Source organism: Mustela lutreola, chromosome 6 (genome assembly GCF_030435805.1).
Source record: "Mustela lutreola isolate mMusLut2 chromosome 6, mMusLut2.pri, whole genome shotgun sequence".
Classification (NCBI taxonomy): domain Eukaryota; kingdom Metazoa; phylum Chordata; class Mammalia; order Carnivora; family Mustelidae; genus Mustela; species Mustela lutreola.
Genome location: NC_081295.1, coordinates 145,267,574 through 145,294,128, shown reverse-complemented (window position 1 = coordinate 145,294,128; position 26,555 = coordinate 145,267,574). Strand labels below are relative to the sequence as shown.

Genomic DNA, 26,555 nt, shown 5'->3' with positions numbered 1-26,555 from the left:
GGCGGAGGGACCCCGCGCCGGCAGCCTCACGCCCCGCCCCGGAGGAGCGCTCCGCCGCTCCGGCCGCGCGCCTCGCCGCCCTCCCCGCCGCCGCGGCCCGCGCGCCGGGACCCCCGCGGACCCGCCCCCCGCCGCCCGCGCTGCCCCCGCCCCTCGCGCCTCCGTCCCGCCCCCTCGCCCAGCGCCGCCCGCGCGCAGCGTCTCGCGCCGGCCCGGCCCGCCCGCCGGGAAACAGCCGCGAGAGCAGCGGCCGCCGCGGCCGCCACCGCGCCTTCTGCGCCCGCGCTCCCGCCTCGCCCCCGCCCTCGGCGCCTCGTCCCGGGCCCGCGCCCGCACCCCGGCCAACGTTCTCTCGGGGCCTCTCCCGGCCCGCCGCCCGCTTCCCCCTGTCTCCGAGCCCCCCAACCGTCGCGCTCTCCCTCGGCGCGCGGCCCGCCGCCTGCTTCCGGGGCGGGCGGACTGGGCGCCTGGTGCCGGCGGCCGCAGCGACAGCGCCCCCGGGAAGCAGAGGAGGAAGGAGAGAAGAGGTGGAGGTGGCCGCAGGCTGAGTCGCGGCCGGGATGTCCGGGCAGCAGCCGCCGCCGCCGCCGCCGCCGCAACAACAACAGCAGCAGCAGCAGCAGCTGCCGCCGCCACCGCCGGCGGCCGTGGCCCCCGTCTCCGGAATCGTCCTGCCGGCGCCCCCGGCCGTCAGCGCCGGCTCCTCTCCGGCCGGCTCGCCCGGCGGCGGCGCGGGCGGCGGCGGCGGCTTGGGGGCCGCGGCGGCCGCCCTGCTCCTCCACCCGCCGCCGCCGCCGCCGCCCCCCGCCACCGCGGCCCCGCCGCCGCCGCCCCCGCCACCCCCGCCGCCCGCCTCGGCGGCCGCCCCCGCCACCGCGCCCCCAGCGCCCCCGGGCCTCGCCGCAGGCCCCGGCCCGGCCGGAGGCGGCCCGGCCGCAACCCTGGCGGCGGGCAGCAGCGCCGCGGCCCCCTTCCCGCACGGGGACTCGGCCCTGAACGAGCAGGAGAAGGAGCTGCAGCGGCGGCTGAAGCGCCTCTACCCGGCCGTGGACGAGCAGGAGACGCCGCTGCCGCGGTCCTGGAGCCCGAAGGACAAGTTCAGCTACATCGGCCTCTCTCAGAACAACCTGCGGGTGCACTACAAAGGTACTGGGCGTGTGTCGTGCGGTGGGAGTGGGGCCACTGACCCGACGTGTCCCGCCGCCGCCGACTCTCGACCCGCCCCCGACCCCCTCCCGCCCGGGGCCCCGTGCCCTCCGAGGTGACTCGCCGCCCGTTCCGCTGCTGCGAGGGTGGGACCGGGGTCGCGGGGACAGGGGCCAGGTTCTTGGGGAAGGCAGGTGAGTAGAATGCCCCTAGGTGTAATGGAGTTGGTAATCCTAGGCCAGGAGGAGGACACCTTGAGGGAATCCAGGATGACAGGACATAACTCGCTTTCTGATTTCCCCTGAAGATAAATCTTTGGGCTCGGATAGAGGAATCTATGGACCTGGAGTTGGGTTACATTGTTCTCCAGGTGGCGGTGGGTCAGGCGTTCTCTTCTTCCGTAGGGGGAACAGAGGCACGATTCTGAGGTATGATTTCTAATTAAGGGAGAGCAGGGATATATAGGGGGAGGGGTAATCAGTGGAGGATTTTGTCCAAAATCAGGCCAGAGATTGTCTGGGGGGACAAAAGGACAAGGGCCCCAAGTTTGGCATCAGTGTTTCTTACTCAGAGCAACTGGGAGGAGAACAGGTGAACCTCAGAAGTACGTGTTTTTTTTAGGGGAGCAGAAACCTACCACTGCTGATTGGAAATGCCCTGTATTTACGTGCTGGTGTTATATGAAGTCTGATTGGAAACGGGTCTCTTAAAATGTTGCAGAGCATTTTAAAGAAAATTGGCTTATGTTTTACACCTGCAGTTAAAAACAAAAACAAAAAGCAGCCTTAGGCTTGTGTTGGTCTCACCTACCTCTCCCCTGTTAAAACAAAGCTTTAAACAGATGAGTTTTATATAAAATTATAAATTTCTTTGAGAATTTTTGAAATGTAGCCCCAAATAATAGCATGTGTCAAGTTTACTTGTCTGGGAGAAAACAAAATCAGTCTGATATATCAGTCTGTCTGGAACCACATCCAGTTTTTAGGCCCCAAACCTGAAGCAGGAGCTTTTACATTCAAAGCAGCCTCCTTTTGATTGGCTACAAAGGAAGGGTCTTAATCAGATCCTAGTGACAGGGACTTAGAGGATGTAAACAGTTCTTGTGGTTAAATTCTTAAAGCATGCAAGACTAAAATATGAGAAGAACCTTGATAAATAAGTGCTATTTAATTAGAAAGGCGAATGGCGACAGAATCTACCAAATGATTTGGCTGGAAAGAATCACGCACAAAAATAGGCCTTGTGGAATATTCCTGCTTTTTAGCCATAGATCCAGAGGAGTACTTTCAGTTTTAAATATTTTGTTTCTTAATCTAAATGGTCTAAAATGACCTTTGTTTTCTCTTAAGTTAGGACATTTTGTTAAGACTCTGTGGAGGCTGTTATTTGATTTTGTGTTCCAATTTGTGTGAACAGTGCTGTGCTATGAAGTGTTTACTTCTTATCTAGCTACCGGAAGGCTTTTTGTTAGACTTGACGAAACTTTATCTTAAAATTTACGGTCGATGGTTAATAATAAGCTTATAAAATCAGAGGCAAAAGGTATGGAAATTTTTTGAACAAAGAATTCTAGCTTTGCTGAGTCCTGCAGTCATCTGTGATTTTAGGCGTGTTACAGGACGGGGCCTCAGTTTCTTCCTCTGAGACAAGAGAGAGTTGAGCTGGATGGTAAGGAAATTTCCAGCTCTGAATTTTCGTGAGATCTCGGTTTTGTGAGGAGTTTTTTTTTTTTTTTTTTCTTAGCACTGTAACATGCCTTGATTAGTTTCATTAACTCCTTTTACATAAAATTATGATTTGGATGAGAGAAAAGTTCATGATTATGAGGAATTGGTTGGAGTTTGGAATATTTATGACGCTGCTGCCTCCCATTATTTTTCCTGTTGGCCTCTTTATTACTTTTTGTTGTGTAATACTAAGATTCACTTTCTGGAAATTTCACTGCTTTATAAACATGAAGCATTACTTCTGGAAGAACAGATTTTGTTATCTTTTTTCTTTTCTCTCCCTTTCTTCTATCTACCCTTTGTCTCTCCCTTCCCCCTTGTCACAAACACTGTTCTCCCCCCCCCCCCCTTCTACTGTCTCTTCCTCCTGTCTTGTTATTTTAATGTGTGTGGGTTTTTTTTTTTTTTTTTTTTTTTTTTTTTCCTGTTGTCGTTCTGTGTGCCTTCTGAGTGGACCACACCAAAGTACTGGGCAACTCTGTCCCAGTAATAGGGGAAGGGAGGAAAGGGGAAGTGTCATAGGTAGTGGAGAATAAAACTTTGAAGTCATAAAATAAGAGTGAATTTTAACATTTCATAGTGCCACTTTGATTTTTGCCTCAGCATTTTCAGACATTTTTAACATTAAAACTACTGTTCATAAAATGTTTTTGCATGTTACAGAGTTTGAAAAGATTAATAATTATTTTCCATAATGGTAAGGATTGTTCTTACCTTTGAAATAGAAGTCTCTTGGTTTCTTTTGCTCTGAACATGCTTGGTTTTTAAAGATGTTATTCTTCTAAGTTGGAATTGCTGTTTTGGGAAGCCATATGGTTCCTTAAATGATTCGAAGGGATTAATGTTAAACAATGCCAGACATGCAGTCAAAGTTGATTGGATTGCAGAGGAAGAGCAGGGTGTGTATACGCTATGTTAAAATTTTTAAGACGACCTTTTGCTTAGCAGTCACACACCAACTGTTGAAATACTCAGGCATAGCCCCCCCCTTTTTTTTTTTTGAAAAATGTCAGCTTCGAATAAGTACAAATGCGACAAGTTTAGACTTAGTTATAATGAGGACTTTATTCCAACTTAAAGCATTTTAATATATATGACCATGGATTCAATTAGTCCTAAATGTTTCAGTTACAGATTGCATTTTTCTATTTGTGAAGTTATCACATTTGGATACTTTACAAAGCTTTTTAATATACACAAACGTGTTAGCGGATTTGGACAAGATGGTGGAATTCTCATTTGAGATGTGAGAAAGTGGGAGCACCTGAGGGTTAGATTTTTCCCAGTCACAAGTAAGCCAGGGTTGGAAACTAATTTTCACCAACTCTAAATTTAGTGCTCTTCCCTACCATAGAGTATTGCCTATCTCATTTTGTATTGAGTTTTAATTTTTGGTAATGGAGAAGTCCAGGTGCCTTGATTCTACTGATTTAGGGCAGCTTACAGGAAACAAACAGAGAAGTGAAAGTTGGAAATGATAGGTAGCCATGAACTAGTGAATTGCACTTTTAATTGAAGCATTATTAATGGCATCTAACCAGATAGCTGGCATTTCTTGTGCTCCCCACTCCCATCCCTTCCAGTATCACCAGTCGTCAGGCCTTTGATACTTCTTGAATCACTTACTGACTTTTTCGCACTTCTTAAGGTTAAACAAATATCTTGATATTTGCTTGCCTACCAACACAAACGTTTTTTAGGAATTATGGGGAACGATATAAAAAGGTTCCTTAAAATCAAGGAATTGAAAAACCAAACCGAACTTTTCCCTGCGATCTCTGCCAGTATTATGGGAAATTTATCTCCAAAAATGGTAGTTGGTAGTTGCAAGAATTACGTAAATCTAATAATCACATTTATGGAAAAGTAGTGATGGTAATTCATGGAGCTGTTGCTGTAGGGCAAGTAGTCTGCTGGACAGTTTGTGTACATGCCTTGCTCTCCATGTATTTATTCCACAAGCTTTTAGTGAATGTTTACTTTGTGCCAGGTTCTGGCCATGCAAAGGTGATAAGATACTATCTTTGAATTCAGAGAGTTCAAAGTAGGTAAAACACACAAGCGTAGTGAGGGAAGAGTTCTCTGGAAGACAGGAGGAGCATCGACCCCTGGCTGATGCTGGAAGTGATGAAGTTGGTGAGTCAGGGCCAGCTTTTGGGAGAGCTGAGGCCAGCGTTGGGCCCGCAAGATGAGGAGGATGTAGGAGAGGAGGGGGGGCTAGGCATTATATGTGAAAATGCATAACTAAAAGCTTAAGAGGCGAGAACTACTGTATATGTTTGGATCTATAAGCAGTTTTGGAGTGTTGGAATTTAAGAGTGTGTGACAAGTAGCAGCTGGGAAAAGATTGAGAGAGGCCTTCGGAATGTTTCATCGAGCTTAGATCTTATTCTGTAGGACAGGAGGAATCATCAAAGCATTTTAAATAGGAAGTGACTGGTTCATATTTTCATTTTTGTCATATTATACAACTAATTGGAAGATGGATTTAAGGAGTACAAGGCTGAAACTAGCAAACTCATTGAGAAGTCTCTGTAGGAAATGAGGACCTGAACCCGGTCAGTGGTGGGGTGGAGCAGAGTAGACGTATTTGTGATGTTTTCAAGTGACACTGATAGGAGTTGATGGAGTGGTGGAGAGAGAAACCAAGGGTGACATTTGGGTTTCCAGCTCTGTGAATTTCTTGCAGTGAACCGTGAATCAAAGAATAATTGCAAGGAAGTATTACAGTGTATTTGGAGATGTGTAGGAATGGGAATCTCAGCCATATGACCTGACTTCACAGAAACCAGAAGAACCTGGAGAAGCCTTCCAGAAGGAACAGGAACAGATCTTTCGGAGTTAGGTGGCCCCAAGTGTTGCAGCGGCTGGAGTTCATGACTTTTCACTTGATTCTAGTGCTGAAGTGACTCCGCTGTAGTTTCTGGTTGTTTAATTCTCTTCTCCCTCCTGACTGGTTTATCCTTTTCCTTCCTATTCCAGATTCCTGAGGGACTTAACAGATGGGATAAGCTAATTGCCATCATTCTTAGTTGGGCAGAGCTTTTCATTACATGCTGTGGTGTTGGACTGGTGGCCTTGGTGTCGGCTGTTAACCTGTGTTGGATCGGCTTTGGGGTTGTTAAGGGTAGTTATGAAATACAGAGTGCCCTCCTGGCACAAGGAGAGTCTGGGCCCTGCTTCTTCCGGTAGGGGTAGCCTGTGAGGCCGTTTCTTGTAGGAAGGGTGGGCACATACCATAATTGCCCTGCGTGTGGGGAGGGGTCTAGGTCACGACTGATTTGGGAGTTACCTCTAGTTGGTGGCTGAAACTCAAGGAGAGGGTATGAGAGAGAGAGAGAAGGTAACGTGAGAAGAGCCGTGGGCCACAGATGGAGCCCTGAGCTGAGCGAGGCCAGCATTAAAAGACTGGGGAGAGTCCAAGAAGCACTCGTTAAGAGGTACCTGGACAGCAGAAGAGTGTGGTGTCACAGAAGCTGAGCAGAGTATCAGAAATGAGGAAGTGACCTTTAGTGTCAAATGCAACAGATCGGTTTAGTGAGCTGAGCAGAGAAATTTTTCCACTGGATTTGGAAATTAGAGCATTGTGACCTTAGAAGAGCAGTCTGAATTTAGTGATGGGGCAAAGATCAGAGTCAGTAGTGGAGATCGGGCAGAGGGGATAGCGAATACAGATTAGTCTTGAGAAATAGAGGCGGAGGGAGACCTCACGAGGATGAAGGTTAAGGCAGGATTGTTGTTGTTGTTGGTTTAAATGGGTGATAGTGGAATTAGGTTGTGCCTGGTGATTACTTTCGAGTGTCAGCAAAGACGATGAAGATCCACAGAATCAAAATTATCCATAAAAACCCCTTTGGAAAGTACTGTGTTAGAAACTGTTGTATCATTTCTAAGTAAGTCTCGTTTTAGCTCAGCGGTGTGGGTGAAACTGAAGTGACATTAAGTTGGATGAGAGTGTCGTGTTAGTCTGATGCGCAGAGTCCCAGTGAATGTGAACAGAATGTAACATAGCTTCTGGCAAATAAAATTAATAGTAATAGTACTTGCTTTTGTTACCTTAACGTTCCAAAAAAAAACAAAGGTTAATTATGCTCACTACGAAGCCCAGTGCATTATTGACTGTGGTTTATAGCACCAAGGCATGTAGGATTTTGTGGAAAGTGGCTATTTTGGGGACACTGCCGGTACAGATTGAGAGATGGAGGGGAAGGAAAGTGAAGAAGGGAAGGGTGAAGAAAAGCTTAGGAGGCCGACAGTGCTGGCTGGAGGGGGGGAGCCGTTCTGGAGCACGGGGCAGTCCTGAAGAAGAGCGGAGGACACGTGACTGCTCTGGAGCTGGGGAAGAGGTGAAGATGCCTGTGGACACTGACCGCTTTGTAATAGGAGAGTGAGGAGTGGACCAGGGCCGTAGACAGCAGCAGAGTCCCGTTATGTGATAAAGTCGGTGTGGCCGTGTGCTCACTTATCCGAGTTCTGGGCTGAAGCTTCGCGTGAGTGATGAGAACGTGTAGCCCTCCCTGGAGGGGAATGGGGCAGTAGCCAACGAGGGGTTTCTCAGTGTGCGGTTGACAGCACTGGCAGAGCCCAGCCGAGAACAGTGCTTCGTAGTGGTGGCTGTTGCAAGACTTGGATTTTGTTTGGGAGAGGGCAGCCGCCCCGGCCAAGAGTAGGGAAGGCGGAGTCTACTATTGCTCTAAGGCTGTGGTTTTGCTGCCTGCCTGTGGTGGGAGGGTAGGCATGTGAGAGAAGTATCAAGGATATTTGAGAGCTTTTAAGTGATCACCGTGGACCCTCTACTGGAAGAGGAAAACGGGAAGAGGGGAAAAAGCGTTCAGGGAATGGGAGTTCTCTTGACGTTCAAGAGGAAGTGTGGAAGCGAAGTGTTTAGAAAGGGGAGGGGATAGGGAGTTGTGTCCTAGAGGAATATACAGGCATTTCAGCCCCAGTGCCAAAAACGTGTTCCCGGGAAAACGAACTCCTACATGTTCCACAGAATTGGGCGCCCAAAGTAATGGGTCTTACGGGAAAAATCGGGTTCAGTTTGCACTGGCATTTGTGGCCAGCATCCCAGGCTGCTGATCCTTTAGAGCCTTAAGCCCTGGCCTTGGGCTTCCTTCTTAGAGATGTAAGTGCTTGACAGCTGTTTAATCAGAAATAAATATCTGATTCAGGGTTTAGCCCTTTTCGGCCCACAACCCCCCCCCCCCCTTTCAGACAAAGAGGAAAGGCGTACAGACTTCAGCTGTTAGAATGGCTAAAGCCTGACGAAAACCTGACAAGGCCCGTTGCTGGCGCATGGCCGGTGGGAGCTCGAGGTGATGCGGCTGCTCTGGAAGGTGGTTCGGCAGTTTTTGACAAAGCTAAACATACTTTTACCAGCAGCTGAGCTCCTACCGGGCTGATGTGAAAACTTAGGCCCACAGGAAAACCCACATGTGGATGTCCATAGCGACTTCTCTCATAATTACCCCAAATAAGCAGCAGCCTCAGGTCCTTGAGTAGGTGAATGGAGGAGCTGTGATATATCCATACAATGGAGTATTATTCAGCAATATAAGGAAATGAGCTGTCTGTCCCTGCAAAGACATCTGTGGATCTCCAGGGCATATATTGCTAAGTGAAAGAAGACAGTCTGAAAAGATTATATACTGTATCATTTCAGTTACCTGATATTCTGGAAAAGGCAAAACGATAGAGATAGTAAAAAAGAGTGGTTGTCAGGGGCTTAGGGGAGGGATAGGCAGTGCACAGGGGATTTTTAGGGCAGTGAAAGTATTTTGTATGATGCTCTGCTAGTGGATACATCACACCATGTATTTATTTAAGATTTTATTTATTTATTTGACATAGAGATCATAAGTAGGCAGAGAGGCAGGCAGAGAGGAAAGGAAGCAGACTCTCCACTGAGCAGAGAGCCCGATGCGGGGCTCGGTCCCAGAACCCTGGGATCATGACCTGAGCTGAAGGCAGAGGCTTTAACCCACTGAGGCACCCAGGTGCCCCATCACACCATATATTTAAAACCCACAGAAGTTTTCAGCCATATAGAGTGAACTTTAATGTATGTAAATTAAAAAAATCATTTGGGGGGCAAATCCCAGGATAAAATGCAGAATGTGATAAAACTGTCTGTATTTCAAATATAAGAAACAGCATCAGAGAAGAGGGGGAAGAGTGCTGACACAGGTAACTTTGGAAATCAGTAGTCTATAAAACTAAAAGTAAGAGAAACCAAACTTACTGATAAAGTTGTATCCCATGGGGATATGAATTAACAATTCAGATGCTGTTACTATACATGTATACTGGAATCAAACAATTAAATGGATGGTGGGTGGTGGGAGCTAAGTTTCTTATCACTGGGGTGGAATTTTATAGGTAAGCAGAGAGAGAATGTTAGAATGATCGGTGTGGTAATAAAGTTGGAGACCTTAGTGGGAACCTCATGTCTGGTCTAATACAAACATGGACGGTTACGTGTAGAAATGTAGACACACACACGCAGGGGTTTAGTATACATACATATATTTCTTGCTCTTATCAATGAGAAAGCCCAGAAGCAGTGACACCCCAGTAACAAGGAGCATGCTTAGTAGCCAGATGCTGGAGAAATGGATGATTGCAGAAATGGCCGATTCTAGGACTGGGGCAGGAAGCATGCACGATGAGCCTCCAGGGTCTTCTGGGGCCTGAAAGTAGCAAACAAAGAAAAACCATAATACAGGTATGTCAGAGGAGCCAAATGAGAAATTTCCCTGTGGCTAATTAGAGCAGCAAAGTAAAGTAGTATTGAGTTCTAACACAAAGTAGAAAGTAAATATGCAAGAGACGGTCCATGCTGATAAAAACAAAGAGGAGATATCTTAGTACTTTTTGATCAGTATTGGGCTTGAATTTTCCCCAGATGGCTTAATACAGTGGCAGGTGTAGCAGTTCCTGAAGGCACTGAACTTTGGACACTAGGAATGCACTTGTGGAAGTGCCCCAGGTTTTTGACTTAGGGTTTTTTGTATGTTGCTAGGTTTTTCCCTTCACTTCGTTGGTGTACCGGGAAAAGCTGTGTTAGGAACTAAATGACTTCTTTATTATGCTGACGTCATTCCTGTATTTATCAAGTACATGTGAGTTAATTTGTATTCAAGAAATGCTTTTTGTAGCAGAACAGATTTCATTAGAATTTACTCTTTCAGAGGTGGAGTAGTTTCAGGTGATGTCAGGGTCCAGAGTGTGGCTTCAGGAAGGAATGATTAGACTAGGAAGTCAGTGGGAGTAAAGAGGCCCAGGAATTGAAATGTGAGCAGTAAGATAATCACAAATAATTGGGAAGTGTGGTAATGTTGTATGGGACAGATACGTGTTGCTGTGAGGTCATATATAAAGGAGGCTGAACAAGTCAGAGAGGTTAGAGCAAGAGTCAGTGAGGAAGAAAGACGTGAGCTAAGAGCAAATGGATGAGCAGGACATAACCAGGTAAGGAGGAAGGGTATAGCACTTTCCAGTTTGGTGTGGGGAAGAGTTGGGGCAAAGAACAGGGTCAGGCCAGTGTGGCAGGTTCAGGAAGGTGGTGGAAAGTACTGACGACCTGATCAGCAGGGTTTTCCTTGGCTGAATGGGAGACTGTTAAGGAATTTTAGTTGTATGGGGGAATAGAGGTACAAGGAAGACTGAGTTAGATTTCCAGAAAGGCAACTGGAACTGCATATTGGAGAGTGGAGGCGGGGGTTGGAGGTGAGCTTCATTCAAACCCGTTCCTTCCATTTACAAGGAATCGACAGGTTGTGAAATGAAAGAGGGGGTCTTGCTGGTCTTCGAGCTTTGAAGCAATAAATGTATTTTCTTTTTGAACTACATAGAAAATACTTAACATTGAAGACTTCGTAGTTTTAACAGTTTATACTTTGGTAGTGTGAGGTTGTTTTCTGGTTGTCACAGAATTCAAGGTGATAAGCTTCCTGCTGATGAACATTATTAGAAATAGGCCCTTCACTCTGACATTACTAGTCTTACCCAAGAGTATGAATGCTTTTAATCTGACATCTCAGGTTTTTCCTAGGTCTTTACATTTAAATTTAATTTAAAAATGAAACAAATCTTTTAACCTTTATGACATTTTTCCAGTGTCTAAGTAGAGCATAGTGAGTATAATAGAACCTTGAAGATTAAGGATTATGTAGTTGTTGATAGTAATTTTTGCATGAGGGGAAAGTGTAGGGCAGTTTAATTCATGTATGGATTTAATGCATGATTTACTAATTCAGGGCAAGTTATATAACATCTGTAAGAGTTTTTTCTCTTTAAAATGAGGTTAATTTAAAAAAATAAAATGACGTTAAAACCCATTTCACAGATGCTGAATGAGAAAAATCTATACAAAAGCACTTAATTCTTCGAGAGAGAGTTTACCCTCAAATACTAATTTTCTTCTTCTCTTTTCCCATACAAGTAGCAAGAATAGGAGATAGGAAAACAAGTGAAGTGATCCCAGAATGCTCATTGTAACTGGGTCCTTCCTGTGGGTTCAGTTGCTCTGGATTGGACTTCTTGCATTAAAATCTCAGCACAAATCCTGGTTTGGAATTCTCACACAACATTATGACCTTGGGCGAGTCTCTTCATCTTCCCTTAATAATAAGTAGTACCTATTTCTGAAGTTGTTTTGAGTGCTAAACAGGTGAACAAATATAGTACTCTTGGAGCGGTGCCTTTCACATAGCATAAATATATGGTAACTGTTATCATCATCATCATCATCATTGTTAAGAATACCTTAGGACTACTTTATCCCTAAAAGTTTTGGTCACTTCCCTTCCAGAAAAACCAAAACCAAAATAAAAGCTAGTTGATTTAGGATTCCAGGGTTAATCAGGGTTTTCTTTATATATTTTTTTAACTGTCTAAAATTTTTAAATGAATTTAGTTTGCCCGACCATTTCCCAAGCAACTCAATTATTTGAACACATATTTTCTAAACTTTGTTTTTTTAAAGATGTTATTTATTTATTTGACAGAGCACAAGCAGGGGGAGCAGTGGGCAGAGGGAGAGGGAAAGGGAGAAGCAGGCTCTTTGCTGAGCAGGGAGCCCGATGCAGGGCTTCATCCCAGGACTCTGGGATTTTGACTTGAGCCATCCAGGAGCCCCACATATTTACAGTTTAGATGTCTGTTTTTAAGAAGGGACCTGTGTCAAATTTTGCAGATATATGCTATTTTTTTTTTCTTCTGCTTAGCTCAGTGTAAATCGGTTACCTCCATATGTTAAAAGCAATTTGGGGGGGGGGGGCATCTGTATATTCCTACTCTTGTTTTTAATCTTCCTAACCAACTTTATCACCTCTCAGTGGTCACCAGGCTGAGAACTTTTGCCCATAACCTATATACTTAAGACATCTGGGGACACAGGTTTTCATGGTAATAAAAGGGAGAGGCTGAGTTCATTCAGTTTCTTTTGGGCCATGTCAAAATGTGCTTATTTGCATTGCAAACGTAAGCAGCTGTTTAATGATGTAATATGGTGAAGTTGTATGGGAAAGGAGGGCATCTCGTTGGCGTGTGATGGTTATTGTAGAGCTAAGATGCAATTTTTGATTTAAAAGAAGGTATTTAGTTTTAAAACAATCGTGGTAAATTTGAGAAGGGGAATTTTTCTGCCCATGAAGGTAATGTTATAGTATGACTAAAGGACTAATGACTTAAGTTTGTATTGGGCGAAGCAGATTTAACTGGAACAATGGATAATAGAGTATTTTTTGTCATGGAATCATTTTGGGGATTGTGCAGACTTGTCTTACTCTGAGTGCTTTCTGACATGCTACTTCAACTTTTTTTCTTCTGCTGTGGTTTTAGGCATGTATTTTCTGTTGCTTACTTGATTTTTGTTCATATGCTAGCTTTCAGGCGAATTTGTGTCTTGGGTGAGGGACAGGGGAGGTGATTGTGAGTGAAGGAAATCCTTCAGGATCAGAATTTGAAGAATAGCTATTTTAAAAAGTTTAAAAGTCATTGTCTGGGCGCCTGGGTGGCTCAGTGGGTTAAGCCGCTGCCTTCGGCTCAGGTCATAATCTCAGGGTCCTGGGATCGAGTTCCGCATCGGGCTCTCTGCTCAGCAGGGAGCCTGCTTCCTACTCTCTCTCTCTCTGCCTGCCTCTCTGCCTACTTGTGATGTCTCTCTGTCAAATAAATAAATTTTTAAAAAATCTTAAAAAAAAAAAAAAAGCCAGGGGCACCTGGGTGGCTCAGTGGGTTAAGCCTCTGCCTTCGGCTCAGGTCATGATCTCAGGGTCCTGGGATGGAGTCCCGCATCGGGCTCTCTGCTCAGCAGGGAGCCTGCTTCCTCCTCTCTCTCTGCCTGCCTCTCTGCCTACTTGTGATATCTCTCTGTCAAATAAATAAATTTTTAAAAAATCTTAAAAAAAAAAAAAAGCCATTGTCTGACAGATTCCCTAAAGATTTCAGCAGCGGTAGGATGATGCATTCCTTTCTTTAAAAGGAGAGAAAGAATATACAGCTAGAGATTAGATATATTTCTTAGTAGGCTGTAACTGACCGAAGAAATTTGTTGAATCAGCCTTTGTGTAGAACTGATAAAAGTATGTCCAAGAACAGACTTAAGTTCTTTTTTTTTTTTTAAGATTTAAAAAAAATTATTTAAGAGAGAGCATGAGTGGGGTCCTGGGGGTGGGACTGAGGGAGAGGGACAAACAGACCAGCCTCCCCGCTGAGCAGGGAGCCTGATGCAGGGGCTCAGTCTCAGGACCCGCGATCATGACCTGAGCTGAAGGCTGTTGCTTAACCAAACTGAGCCACCCAAACTTGAGAATTCTTAAAGTAAGAAAGCTGCTTTGCCAATTTAGTTAATTATATGAAATTTCACTTAAAGATATACCCATGATATAGATGCTTCTGGTTTAAAAAATAGCCCATTTGGGGTGCCTGGGTGGCTCAGTGGGTTAAAGCCCTCTCCCTTCGGCTCAGGTCATGATCCCAGGGTCCTGGGATCAGACCCCGCATTGGGCTCTCTGCTCAGCAGGGACCCTGCTTCCCTTCCTCTCTCTCTCTGCCTGCCTCTCTTCCCACTTGTGATCTCTGTCTGTCAAATAAATAAATAAAATCTTTTTTTAAAAAAGCCATTTGACAAAAGAATGTTGCTTGGAAATAATGTGAATTATAAGCATATTTGGATCTAATAAAATTAAGATCACACTTTCATCATGTTCTTCAAATGCATCCTTTTCCTCTTAAAAATATAGTCTACCCTGAAATACTAGTTTGGTAGGCTCAATGTGTTCTGATTCTGAAAGTGTGTTCATCTAGTAATAGTGTCAAGAGTCCCATGACTAACCCTGGGCTACTTTGCATATTGCATTGTAATGACACATGTTTCATTGAGTCTTTATATGTACTGATAGGAGCAGAAATGTCTAGATACCATTCTAAAAACTGTATTTCTTCCTGAATTGTTTTAGATTTTCATTGAATATCTCATTTGATTTTTTTTTCCTCTTTCCTGTTTCCTATGCAGGTCATGGCAAAACCCCAAAAGACGCAGCGTCTGTTCGCGCCACGCACCCAATTCCAGCAGCCTGTGGGATTTATTATTTTGAAGTAAAAATTGTTAGTAAGGGAAGAGATGGGTAAGTATACATTTTGGTGGGATAAATTGTTTGCTGTTCTTGGATAGTTATTTTTGTCTTGATTTATAATATTTATGCTATAATTGGAAAATGGGAGTCTCGGAGATGTTGGTAAAGTAGGATCTAAATGTCACAATGCAGCAGGTTGGATACAGTCCTGCTTTAATACTAGTTGAAGCTAATACTTGAGTTGGTGAAATAACCAAGTTTTTTGGTCTGCTTGTCATTAAATTGGAGCACTGGAATTAAACAACAGAGGCAGTGACTCATTTTCCATGCCTTGTCTTACACTGCCCTTTTCCGAATTCTGCTGAGAACTTAAATCTTCTCAGAGCTAGTTAACCAAGACCAAAAGGTGATTCATAGGTATTTCACAGAGGGTGGCACTTAGACTCTTGCGTTTAGATCAGGGAAGTATGTTTGTATGCTCTCAGCTGGAGGGGATTCCCAGGGATTAGGATATGGTGTAAATTCCAGGTGAGAACTCCATGTAGATTCTGGAACCAACTTATCTAGCATCGCTTTTCAACTTGGGATCAGTGTATAGTATGTGAGTGTACATCAGAATCGCTTACGGGACTATTAACAAAGATAGTAATGTGGGCCTTACCCTAAAAGTTCCTAAATCACTATTTTCAGAAGCAGAGCTTGGGTAAGATAGGCATTCTTGAGTAAGCTTCACTAGGAATTTTGGTGCATATTTCTGATTAAGAATTGATTACCTGGGGCGCCTGGGTGGCTCAGTGGGTTAAGCCGCTGCCTTCGGCTCAGGTCATGATCCCAGAGTCCTGGGATCGAGTTCTGCATTGGGCTCTCTGCTCAGCAGGGAGCCTGCTTCCCCTCTCTCTCTCTGCCTGCCTCTCTGCCTGCTTGTGATTTCTCTCTCTGTCAAATAAATAAATAAATAAATAATCTTTTAAAAAAAAGAATTGATTACCTAGAATCACTAACTCTATCCTATGGTATTTCCTGGTAACCTCATTGTGGTGTCAGAGGTCCTTTAAAGCATCCATAGAGTCATTAGTTCAGCTCCCAAGATAAACTTACTGGGTGAGTTGGCCCGGTTGAATTAAGAGTTATTAAGTTGACCTGGATTTGAAGTGAATCATTTAACCTGTTAGTGCGTCTTCTGTGTTTAACTGAAAAAATAAGTATGTTTAGTAGATGATTCCTCTACTTTATTTGCTGAATATTTTCATCCTCAACAGTATGGAAAGTAGAAAGTGCAGCCTTGGAATTCATTGATGACTTTTTATTGAACTGCCTCAGTTGTCCCAGGGTGATCAAGCCAAAGCTAAAATCAGAGAAGTCAAGGATAAAGTGGTGGAGAGACCCTAGATTGAAATAGGCACACGATTCTAACCATTTTTAACTCGACTGCTGCCGGTATACTCAGCCAATTCTTCTTATACTTAAAATTATACTGTCAGCCTTATTCTTGCTGATGTTGCTCCTGATTATTCCCAGGGTTCTCTTCACCTTTTCGTTCCACATGTTTGTCTTTGCATGATCTTGACCTTACCTTTTCATGGCTTCAAACAGCCTGATGAGTGTCAAATCTAAAACTCCCATCTCGGGTTTTTCCCTTGAGCTCTAGACGGATCTGTCTAACCCGATGTTAACATTTGCAGTCCCACAGGTATTGCAGTGTCGCTTGTTTTAAGTCTTTTTCTCAGCACCAGCTTGCTTAGTGGTTTCACTGTTGCTAGAAACTTGACAACTTCCTACCTCTTACTTTGTCCATCTCTATGGCCTCCGCCTCAGATTTGCTAATTAATCCCCTAAATTACCTAGGTTCTTTGGTCTCCCAGTTGCTCCCTGTTATGCTCTTACTTCACTCTGCAATTCTTATCATCCTTCTTTCAAACACAACTGACTTGTGTCTGTCCCTATCTTGAGATCATTTGGTACTCCTGTTGCTTTGAGGGTAAAATCCGAAACTTCTTAGCAGGGTCTTGCATGATGTGACTAACTCCTTTGTAACTTTTCAGTCTCATCTCTTCGTTGCCAAAATCTCTCATTCCTCTTTTTTCTCCCCATTTTTTTTTTTTAAATTTTATTTATTTGACAGAGATCACAAGTAGGCAGAGAGGCAGGCAGAGAGAGAGGGGGAAGCAGGCTCCCCGCTGAGCAGAGAGCCCGATGTGGGGCTCAATCCCAGGACCCTGGGATCATGACCTGAGCCGAAGGCAGAGGCTTAACCCACTGAGACACCCAGGTGCCCCTCTCCCCATTTTTAAAATTAACTGATTTTTACATAGAGTAAAATGTATCATTTTTAGTGTGCAGATCTGTGGGTTTTGACAGATGTGCATATTCATGTAACTACCACAGTCAGTATACAGTTGGTCTTTGAAGGATGCAGGTTTGATCTGCACAGATCTACTTTATATGCGGACTTTTTTTTTATAACTACAGCACAGCCCTGGAAATATATTTTCTCTTCCTTGAGATTTTCTTAATAACATTTCCTTTTCTCTGCTTTATTATAAGAATGCAGCATATAATACAACGTACAAAATACGCCTTAACTGTTTACAGTCTGGTAGGGCTTCCAGTCACCATCAGGCTATTAAATAGTTAAGTTTTGGGGACAGCACAAGTTATATAGGATTTTCAGCTTGTGTGGTGGCAGGGGTGGGGGGTGGGTGATCCGTGTCCCAGCACCACCGGTTGTTCGAGGATCAGTGATCAAACAGTTCCATCGCCCTCCGCAATTCCTCTCTACCCCTTTGTAGACGATTCTTCCGCATCTCTCAGTGATGACCATGGATTGGTCTTCTGTCTCTATAGTTTTGCTGTTTCTAGAATGATGTATAAATGGAATGATAGTATGCAGCCTTCTAATTTTGGCATCTTAGTGTAATACATTTGAGATTCATCGCTGTTGTTGCATATATCGGTAGATCAGTCCTTTTTATTGCTGATTGTATTGGCTGAGCCAACCACAGTGTGCTTACCCGCTCTTCCGTTGACGGACATCTGGGTGGTTTCCAGTTTTTGGCAATTAGGAATATAGCCACTATAAACATTTATGTACAGGTTTTTGTGTAAACTTGAGTTTTCATTTCAGTTGGATAAATATCTGGGAGTGGGATTGCTGGATCATGTGTTAAGTGCATTTTTAACTTCACGAGAAACTGCCAACTTGTTTTGCAGAGCGACTGTACTAGTTTGCATTCCCACCAGCCTCGTGTGAAAAAGTTCCTGTTGCTTTGCATCCTCTGTAGCGCTAGGTGTTGTCAGGCTTTTTAAAAAAAAATTTACCTCTCATTATAGGTATCTTAGTGGTTTCTTAACTGTGGTTTTAATTTACATTTCCTTAATGACGAATGATGTTAAAGAATCTTTAATTTTTATCTGCCCCCCCCCCTTTAACAAACACAGTAATACCTTTATTTTGAATTATTTTTAAAGATTTTATTTACTTATTTGAGAGAGGGCATCAGCTGGGGTGGGGTGGGGGTGGTGCACAGAGCGGGATGGGGAAGCAGGCTCCCTGCTCAGCAGAGAGCCTGATGCAGGGTTCGATCCCAGGATCCTGAGATCATGACCTGAGCAGAAGGCAGAGGCCTAACGGACTGAGCCACCCAGGCACTCCTTTACTTTGGTTTTAAATTAATCATTTGTCAACAGCTGCGGAAGTGGCTTAAGAAGTGACCTACAGATATTAAATATACTGAATTGACAGCTGAATTGAACGCAATATTTTGTAGGGCACTTCTCATTTTGTCACTTACTCAGGTTAAATTCAAGGTCCTTATACTTCATCTTCTTCAAGAGCGGTAGAACCTCTAACTGGGGCATCCAGTTAATCTCCATTTCCACTTGGATGCCTGCTTAGACTTGAAGAAATAAGCCCCAGAAAATAGAAAGTAGGATGCTAAACAGAGTTGAATCAACATCAGATCACCCCAAAGACAGAGGCGGAACAAACTTTTTGGGTTAGAGCATACTCCCAAGGACCTGTTTCTAGTCAGAATCGGCTGTCAGTGGGGGGGGGGGGGTGCATTCGGTAGAGTGCGTGCAGCACTGTCAGCTCCTGGTTTACTTCTCTGTACAGGTGGGCTCGGTTTCTAGTTTTCTCCGCGGGCGCTTTCCTTCCTTCTTACATTCACCTTCCCCTGTCCCTTTGCCATTTGCCCCCTTAACGAATTAGCCCTAGTTTAGTTTAAAGATATCTTCTCGGTGGCACTTGTCCTCCCCCAAATAGGATTATGCCTTTCATATGCCTCCTTCACACGTTGGCCAGACTGTAATTATAATATCTGTGTGTTTCAGTTGTTTGCCTCCTGGTGGTCTAAACTGCAAGTGTAAGGGACTATTTTATGTTTCTGCCACTCCAGTACTGAGTTTATAGCTAGCATTCATACAAGTGAATAAATGAATGAGAAACTGTACTTTCCTCCTATGTATTCTTGGAGAAAACTGTTGTATCTTTGGGCAGATCTTATTTATCCTTCTCGTATACTTTTTGACTAAGTTCTAGGTCTAACCCCATGCTTTTGAAAGGGGAGCACGATTCATTTATGGAAGAAAAGCAAGTCATATTGCTAATTTGGGGCGAGTGACCCCTTTTTGGAGATTTATTTAACTGTATCAAGAGAACTAAAACTTCCTGCCTAAAATCCCACCTTCTTTGTAAAGAATGGACCAGAAAGAGGAGCTTTTAGTCGCAGTGAGAAGTGCTCATCTGAGAGTTTAATTATACTTAAGATTTAATTTTCTTCTAACCGGCGTGTTTGGGGCATCTTGGTGGCTCAGTTGTTAAGCATCTGATTTCAGCTTAGGTCATGATCCCAGGACCTTGGGAAGGAGCCTGCTGCTCCCTTTCCCACTCGCCCTGCTTGTGTTCCCTCTTTCACTGGGTCTTTCTCTGTCAAATAAATAAATAAAATCTTTAAAATAAAAAACAGGAACACAAAAAACAGTGTGTTTATCCAGGATTAGAGCAGGCAAGTAAATATTTAGGTCCAAGAACTTGATTTAAGATGAATCGGTCAATGCAGCAAATTTCTTCGTGACATAGTAGGAGTTGATACCTCTTAATTTATCTGTGATGTGTGTTATTTCTGGGTCTGCGTTGGAAAATTAGGACTATGACTATGATAGTTGTTACTTCTATCTTATTGCCTAAGAAATAAGGCTTGAAGGAAGTTTCTTTTAGTGAGTGAAAGAAATAATATATTTTGGGTTTTGCCTTGGATTTTCATTTAAATGAAACACATTTTTATGTGTTCAGGAAAATAAGCTTATTTATTGGGACACAGGAGCCCAAGTTTTATAATCAATTTAAAAATAAATTTCTAATGCATTCCATTACAAAAGGTTAAATCATCAATCACCTTGTCTGCATAACTTTTTTTTAGGAGACATATTTAAAGGCTATATATTTGTGTATTCTTTGTTAATGATTGTTGACCATCAAGATGAATTTCTAAAAGCAGTCTTTGTCTCATGAATCTACTTACAGTGCAGGAATTTTGTTCAAGTTTTGAATTATACATAGTAATATAGGCAGTGAAGATACAGTTAATTTTAAATGTAAGAGGCAATAAATTTTTTATTTGAATATTTTTAGAGTTATAATTTATTATGAGTATGCTACTTTTAGCTTTTCAAGTAAAATGTTGATGCCGCTCTGCCCCTGGTTCAGGAGGGACCAGCAAGAAATCCAGTCTCTGTGTTCGCTCCTAAATTCTTCTGCTGACAATAAAGTACACTCTTCAGAGTGTTCCTTCTGTGCTTGCTGACTTTCTGGATTATTTGGTGGGGGAGTGGAAGAGAAATAAAGGCCTCTCTTCCCGTTTAGTTTTAAAAGGCTATAAAAGGTCTTTCCTTCTGGTTTCAATGGAAGGTAAGCAGCAGATGGAAACAACAGTGAACAGAGGAATGGAAGAAATGAACAAAGGCATCAAGTAAGCGATGTATTTATTAACAGCAAATACATATTGAACACGTATGATGTGTCAGGCATTGTCAGCAGCTGAGATAAATATGAAATTATTTTATCCACCTGTTCCTTATCCATGCTTCTTAGTAGAGGACCTGCCACTTAGTCGAAACTCAGAAACTGCATCAAGTGAACTAAATGTGGGTCATTGCCCGCAAGGAGTGTCAAGAAGCAGACTTAAATCACTCTCAGTTAAGACTTAACACTTTAAGAAGTTTGGGTGTAGTACCAAAAGACAACTTATTTGCGAAGAAGCAGAAGGGATTTTTGGTCTGTTCTGTTCACAAGTGTATTCTCAGTGTACAGAGCAATGCTGGGCAAAAATCGGTGCTGGAGGAATCTGTTGACTGAGTGGAGGTAGGTAGGGATAATGTGTTTTCTTCTCTCTCGCCCCCAGCCCTGCGCCTTGTACGGAGTGCGTGTTAGGGGTTTGGTATCGATGCAGTGATTTGAATACCTCTTTTACCCGCCTTTTGAAACGGGAACCAAAGATGATGGGAACTGTTTGTGGTGGTGAGCAAAGTGTTATTTAACTGAGTACCCAGCGAATATGGGAAAAGGGACCTAGAACTTTATCACCATTGTGTTTCTCAAATTATCCTTGTGTTGGTTATCTTCAGTGCAGTTAATCTCAAATCATCCTTACCCTGGCCCCTACTTCCATCAGTTATCTTGTACCCAGCAAATGCACATGGATTTTAAGAACCTTTTTTGTAGTTAGGAAGTAATGCATTCTTAACGCCAAAGGAGGAGTCAGACAAAACCTGTGAAGCAGAAAAAAGCACAACTATTTGAAAAAGGATCTGCAGTCCTACCACCCATGATGGTTTGTGGTGTGTTCTCCAGGACGTTCTTCTCTCTAGTCAAACAAATTTTAACATTACTTTAAGAAAAAAAATAGTCTTAAGATGTATTTGAATAATAAAATAATATTCTCACATGTGCCACTACCTATACTTTACCTTAGGATGAATTTGATGAAATATTCAGAGAGAAAATCTCATTAATAATGTCATAAAAATACCCATAATCTTTCAATACAACTGTAAGACTGTATAGCTTTGTCATAATAAGTATGTTTCTTGAAGTCCTTCATTTTACTTTTTCAGAACCAGAAACCCAGTTTGTAACCAGTCTGTGTTTATCTCAGATACACGGACTGCTTGCTGTTTGCTCACTGCTGGAATCATTTAGGCCAAATCGAGCATTTCAGAATAAGGAGAGATGGTCTTTAGGTCTTAGACCTTTTGACTCTTTGTCAGTCATCTGGCAATTTGCATAGGTTTTTCAAGAGGAGTAGTTGAAATGTTTACAATGATTATAGAGAAGTAATTGTTCTTGGATAAAAGCACAGGCTGCTAAAAAGTTGAGCTTCTTCCTAGTGTTTCTCTTATTGTGATTTAGACAGTACAGATTCTTTTTTTCTCTCTCTCTCTTTTTTAAGATTTATTAATTTGGGGGTGCCTGGGTGGCTCAGTGGGTTAAAGCCTCTGCCTTCGGCTCAGGTCATGATCCCAGGGTCCAGGGATCAAGCCCCGTATCGGGCTCTCTGCTTGGCAGGAAGCCTGTCTCCCCCCAACCCCCTACTTGTGATCTCTGTCAAATAAGTAAATAAAATCTTTTTTTTTTTTAAACATTTTATTTGTTTATTTGACAGAGATCACAAGTAGACAGAGAGGCAAGCAGAGAGAGAGAGAGGGAAGCAGGCTCCCTGCTGAGCAGAGAGCCCGATGCGGGGCTCCATCCCAGGACCCTGAGATCATGACCTGAGCCAAAGGCAGCGGCTTAGCCCACTGAGCCACCCAGGCGCCCAAAGTAAATAAAATCTTTAAAAAAAAAAAAAGATTTATTTATTTGAGTGAGAGAGTAGGGGGAGGGGCAGAGGGAGACAGAGAGAACCCTCAGGCCGACTCCTGGCTGAGCGTGGAGCCTCACACAGAGCTGGATCCCAGGACACTGAGCTCATGACCTGAGCCTAAGGCAGCAGTTGGCTGCCCAGCCAGCCGAGCCCTCCCCCCGCCCCGCCCCGCCAGGTGCCCCGACCATGCAGATTCTAAGCAGTTTTCCTTCTCAGACATACAGAAGAGTTAACATGGTCAATAGCCATATGCCCCAACATTTAGATTTTAGAGTCAGAATTTTGCTGTGTTGGCTTTATTACAAACAGGTCTGTCTATCAACCCATCTTCTTTTTAAATGCATTTCAAGGGAATTTGCAGAATTTTCAAATCAGTTTTACTTGAATTCTCTGGTTTTACCCTTGTATCTTTTTTTTTTTTTAATCTGAAGATTATTGTTCCTAATGTTACTGACATAATTTTTCATTTGTTTTGTAGTGGAACATAACTATATCTAAGTTTAAATACTGATATTGTTACTAAAAAGAGTGTTGATTATTATATGATTTCTTTATAGGGTTGGTTTTTTTTTTTTTTGGTCTTTAGAATATATCCTGTTAGGGATAGATACTCAAAAACTGAGCTTTCAAGTCCCTTAAAGTAATTCTTTTGTGTTTCTACAACTAACTTGACATGCTAGTTTCATTTATTTAAATTTCTTCGGCTTTTAGGGGTTCCTTTTTTTTTTCCTTCTCTCTTTTTTCTTTCTGTTTTCTGTAATTATGTAAAACATTTAAACGTTTGCATTGGTCCAAAATTAAAGCCATACCAGGAGGTACTTCACAGAAGTTTTATTTTCTCCTGGTTGTCTTCCCCATTCCTGCAGGTAATTAATTTTTTTTTATTAGTTCTTGGTTTATCTTTCCATTATTTCTTTTGAAAATACATTTGACCCTTGAATAGTATGGGAAACTAGGGCTAAAATCCTCTGTGCAGCTCAAAATCTATGTATCATTTGGGGCTTTTTGTTTTATTTTTTGCCTGATGGAAAGTTGTTTATTGCCTGGAATGTGCTGTTATGTTTGTAAGTTTGGAGTTGGCTGATCTTTTTTCCGATACATAGTTGACACACGGTGTGTGACTCTGTAGCTTGAGGCGAGCTCACTGTCAGTTTGGCTCTCGTCTGTCACCATACGACACTGCTGCAGCATTACTGCCTGTATTCCCTGTTCTGTGTCTTTCATCCCTGTGATGACTTCAGTCCATAACTGGAAGCCTGTGCCTCCCACTCCCCTTCATTCATCTTGCCTGTCTCTCTACCCCTCTGCCCTCTGGCACCTATCAGGTATCTGTATTTATGGGTCTATTTCTACTTGGTTGTTTGTTCATTTATTTGTTTTGTTTTGTTCAGATTCTGTGTATAGATGAAATGGTATTTGTCTTTGGCTTATTTAACTTAGTGTTATGCCTTCTAGGTTAATCCATGACACAAGTGGCAAGATCTGAGTTTTTCTTTTCTTCCCCCTCTTTTTTTTAATGGCAGAGTAATATTCATGTGTATATCCATTGTGTATGTGTGTGTATCACATTTTTATCCGCTCATCTGTTGATGGACACTTAGGTTGCTTCCATATCTTGGTCGTTGTAAATAATGCTGCAGTTAACATACGGATGGATGCATCTTTTCAAGTTAGTGGTTTTTGTTTGGTAAATTATCCATTACTGCGATTATTGGATCATATGGTAATTCTCTCTTTGATTTTTTTTTCTTTTTTTTGAGGGACCTCCATACTGTTTTCCACAGTGACTGCACAAGTTTGCATTCCCACCAGCAGTGCACGAGGGTTCCTTTTCCTCTGCATCCTTGCCAGTACCTGTTATTTCTTACCTTTTTCATTTCAGCCATTAGACAGGTATAAGGTGATAATCTCTTTGTGGTTTTGGCTTGCATTTCCCTGAGGATTAGTGATGTTGAGCATCTTTTCATGTTTCTCTTGGCCATCTGTATGTCCTCTTTGGAAAAAATGTCTTTTCAGGTCCTCTGCTCAGTTTGAATTGGATTATTATTTTGCCCCCCTGTGTTGAGTTGTATAAGTTCCTTATATATTTATTTTTCATATTAACCACCTATCAGATATCTCATTTGCAGATAATTTCTAAGACTCAGTAGGTTGCCCTTTTGTTGATGGTTTTTAATTTATTTATATTTTTTACTATGCAAAGGCTTTATTTATTTTAGTATAGTCCCAGTAAATTTGCTTTTGTTTCCCTTGTCTCAGGAGACCTGTCTAGAAAAATGTTGCTAAGGCCAATATCAGAGATTTCTGTGTATGTTTTCTTTTTTAAAGATTTTTTTTTTAAAATTTATTTATCAGAGAGAGAGAGGGGGAGAGAGCGAGCACAGACAGACAGAATGGCAGACAGAGGCAGAGGGAGAAGCAGGCTCCCTGCTGAGCAAGGAGTCCGATGTGGGACTCGATCCCAGAACGCTGGGATGTGGTTTCTGGTTTTGCATTTAGGTCTTTAATCCATTTTGAGTTTATTTTTGTGTATGATACTAGAAAGTGGTCCACTTTCATTCTTTTGTGTGTAGCTGTCCAGTTTCCCAGCATCATTTATTGAAGAGACCGTCTTTCCCATTGTACATTCTTGCCTCCTTTGTCTTAGATTTAATTGTCCATAGAAGTGTAGGTTTATTTCTGAACCTTGTATTGTGTTTCACTGATCTGCATGTTTATTTTTGTGCCACATACTGTTTCAATTACTCTTTTATACTATATTTTGTCATCTGGGATTATGATACCTCCAGCTTTGTTCTTCTTTCTCAAGATTGCTTTGAGAACATTCAGGGTCTTTTGTGGTTCCATACACATTTGAGTACTGTTCTCCTGTGAACAATGCTATTGGTGTTTTGATAGGGATTGCATTGAATCTGTAGATTGCTTTGGGTTGTATGGACATTTTAACAGTATTAATTTTTCCAGTCCAAGAGCATGAGATAGTTTTCTATTTCTGTCATCTTCTGTTTCTTTCATCAGTGTTTTATAGTTTTTCAAGAGTATAGGTCTTTGACTTGGTTAATTTATTCCTAGGTATTTTATTTTATGACGCAGTTATTATTGGAGTTCTTATTGTTCTTTGTTACTTTGTTATTAGTGTATAGGAACAAGCAATTTCTCCATGTTAATTTTGTATCCTTCCAACTTTACTGAGTTTATTCTAATAGTTCTTGGTGGAATTTTTAGGGTTTTCTATGTATAATATAGTATAGTATCTGCTATCTGCGTATAGTGACAGTATAACTTCTTTCTTAACAGTCTGAATGCCTTTTTTTTTTTCCTTGTCTGATTGCTTTGAGTAGGACTTCTGGGACTGTGTTGAATGAAAAAGTGGCTGGGGTGGCCATTCTTTCTTATCCTGATCTTAGAGGAAAAGATCACAGTTTTCACGTTAATTATGATGTTAGTTCTGAGGGTTTTTTGGGTTTTTTTTTTTTTTTAGTTGTTATTATTGTTTAAGATTTTATTTATTTATTTGAGATAGAGTGAGAGAGAGAGCATAAGCAAGGAGGAGGGGCAGAGGGAGAAGTAGCCAGTGTGGGGCTTGATCCCAGGACTGGGAGATCATGACCTGAGCTGAAGGCAGACAGATGCTCAACCTATTTAGCGATCTGGGCACCCCAATTGTAGGCTTTTCATATATGGTCTTTATGTGCTGAGGTATGTTCCCCCTAAACCCACTTCGTTGAGAGTTTTTATCATAAATGAATGTTGAATTAGGTCAGGTGCTTTTTGTGCTTCTATTGAGATGATTATATGATTTGTATCCTTTCCCTTGCTAATATGGTCTGTCATACTGATTGATTTGTGTACAATGAGACATTTTTTTTTTAAGATTTTATTTATTTATTTGACAGAGAGAGATCACAAGTAGGCAGAGAGGCAGGCAGAGAGAGAGGAGGAAGCAGGCTCCCTGCCGAGCAGAGAGCCCGATGTGGGACTCGATCCCAGGACCCTGAGATCATGACCTGAGCCGAAGGCAGCGGCTTAACCCACTGAGCCACCCAGGCCCCCCGAGACATTTTTTTTCTAAAGATTTTATTTATTTATCAGAGAGAGAGAGGGAGAGAGCGAGCACAGGCAGACAGAATGGCAGTCAGAGGCAGAGGCAGAAGCAGGCTCCCTGCTGAGCAAGGAGCCCGATGTGGGACTCGATCCCAGGACCCTGGGATCATGACCTGAGACGAAGGCAGCTGCTTAAC

General features: G+C 42.8%; 1 protein-coding gene across 3 annotated transcripts in view; it reads left to right on the top strand.

Moving 5' to 3' along the window:
- Positions 1-417: 417 nt before the first annotated feature.
- Positions 418-26,555, top strand: part of RANBP9 (RAN binding protein 9) — an 88,493-nt gene continuing 62,355 nt past the window's right edge. For all 3 annotated transcript variants that reach the window (XM_059179315.1, XM_059179317.1, XM_059179316.1), the window contains exons 1-2: positions 418-1,146; positions 14,392-14,503. In XM_059179315.1, coding sequence (XP_059035298.1) covers positions 561-1,146; positions 14,392-14,503 — 698 coding nt within the window. In that variant the 5' untranslated portion in view covers positions 418-560. The remainder of the gene's footprint in view (positions 1,147-14,391; positions 14,504-26,555) is intronic.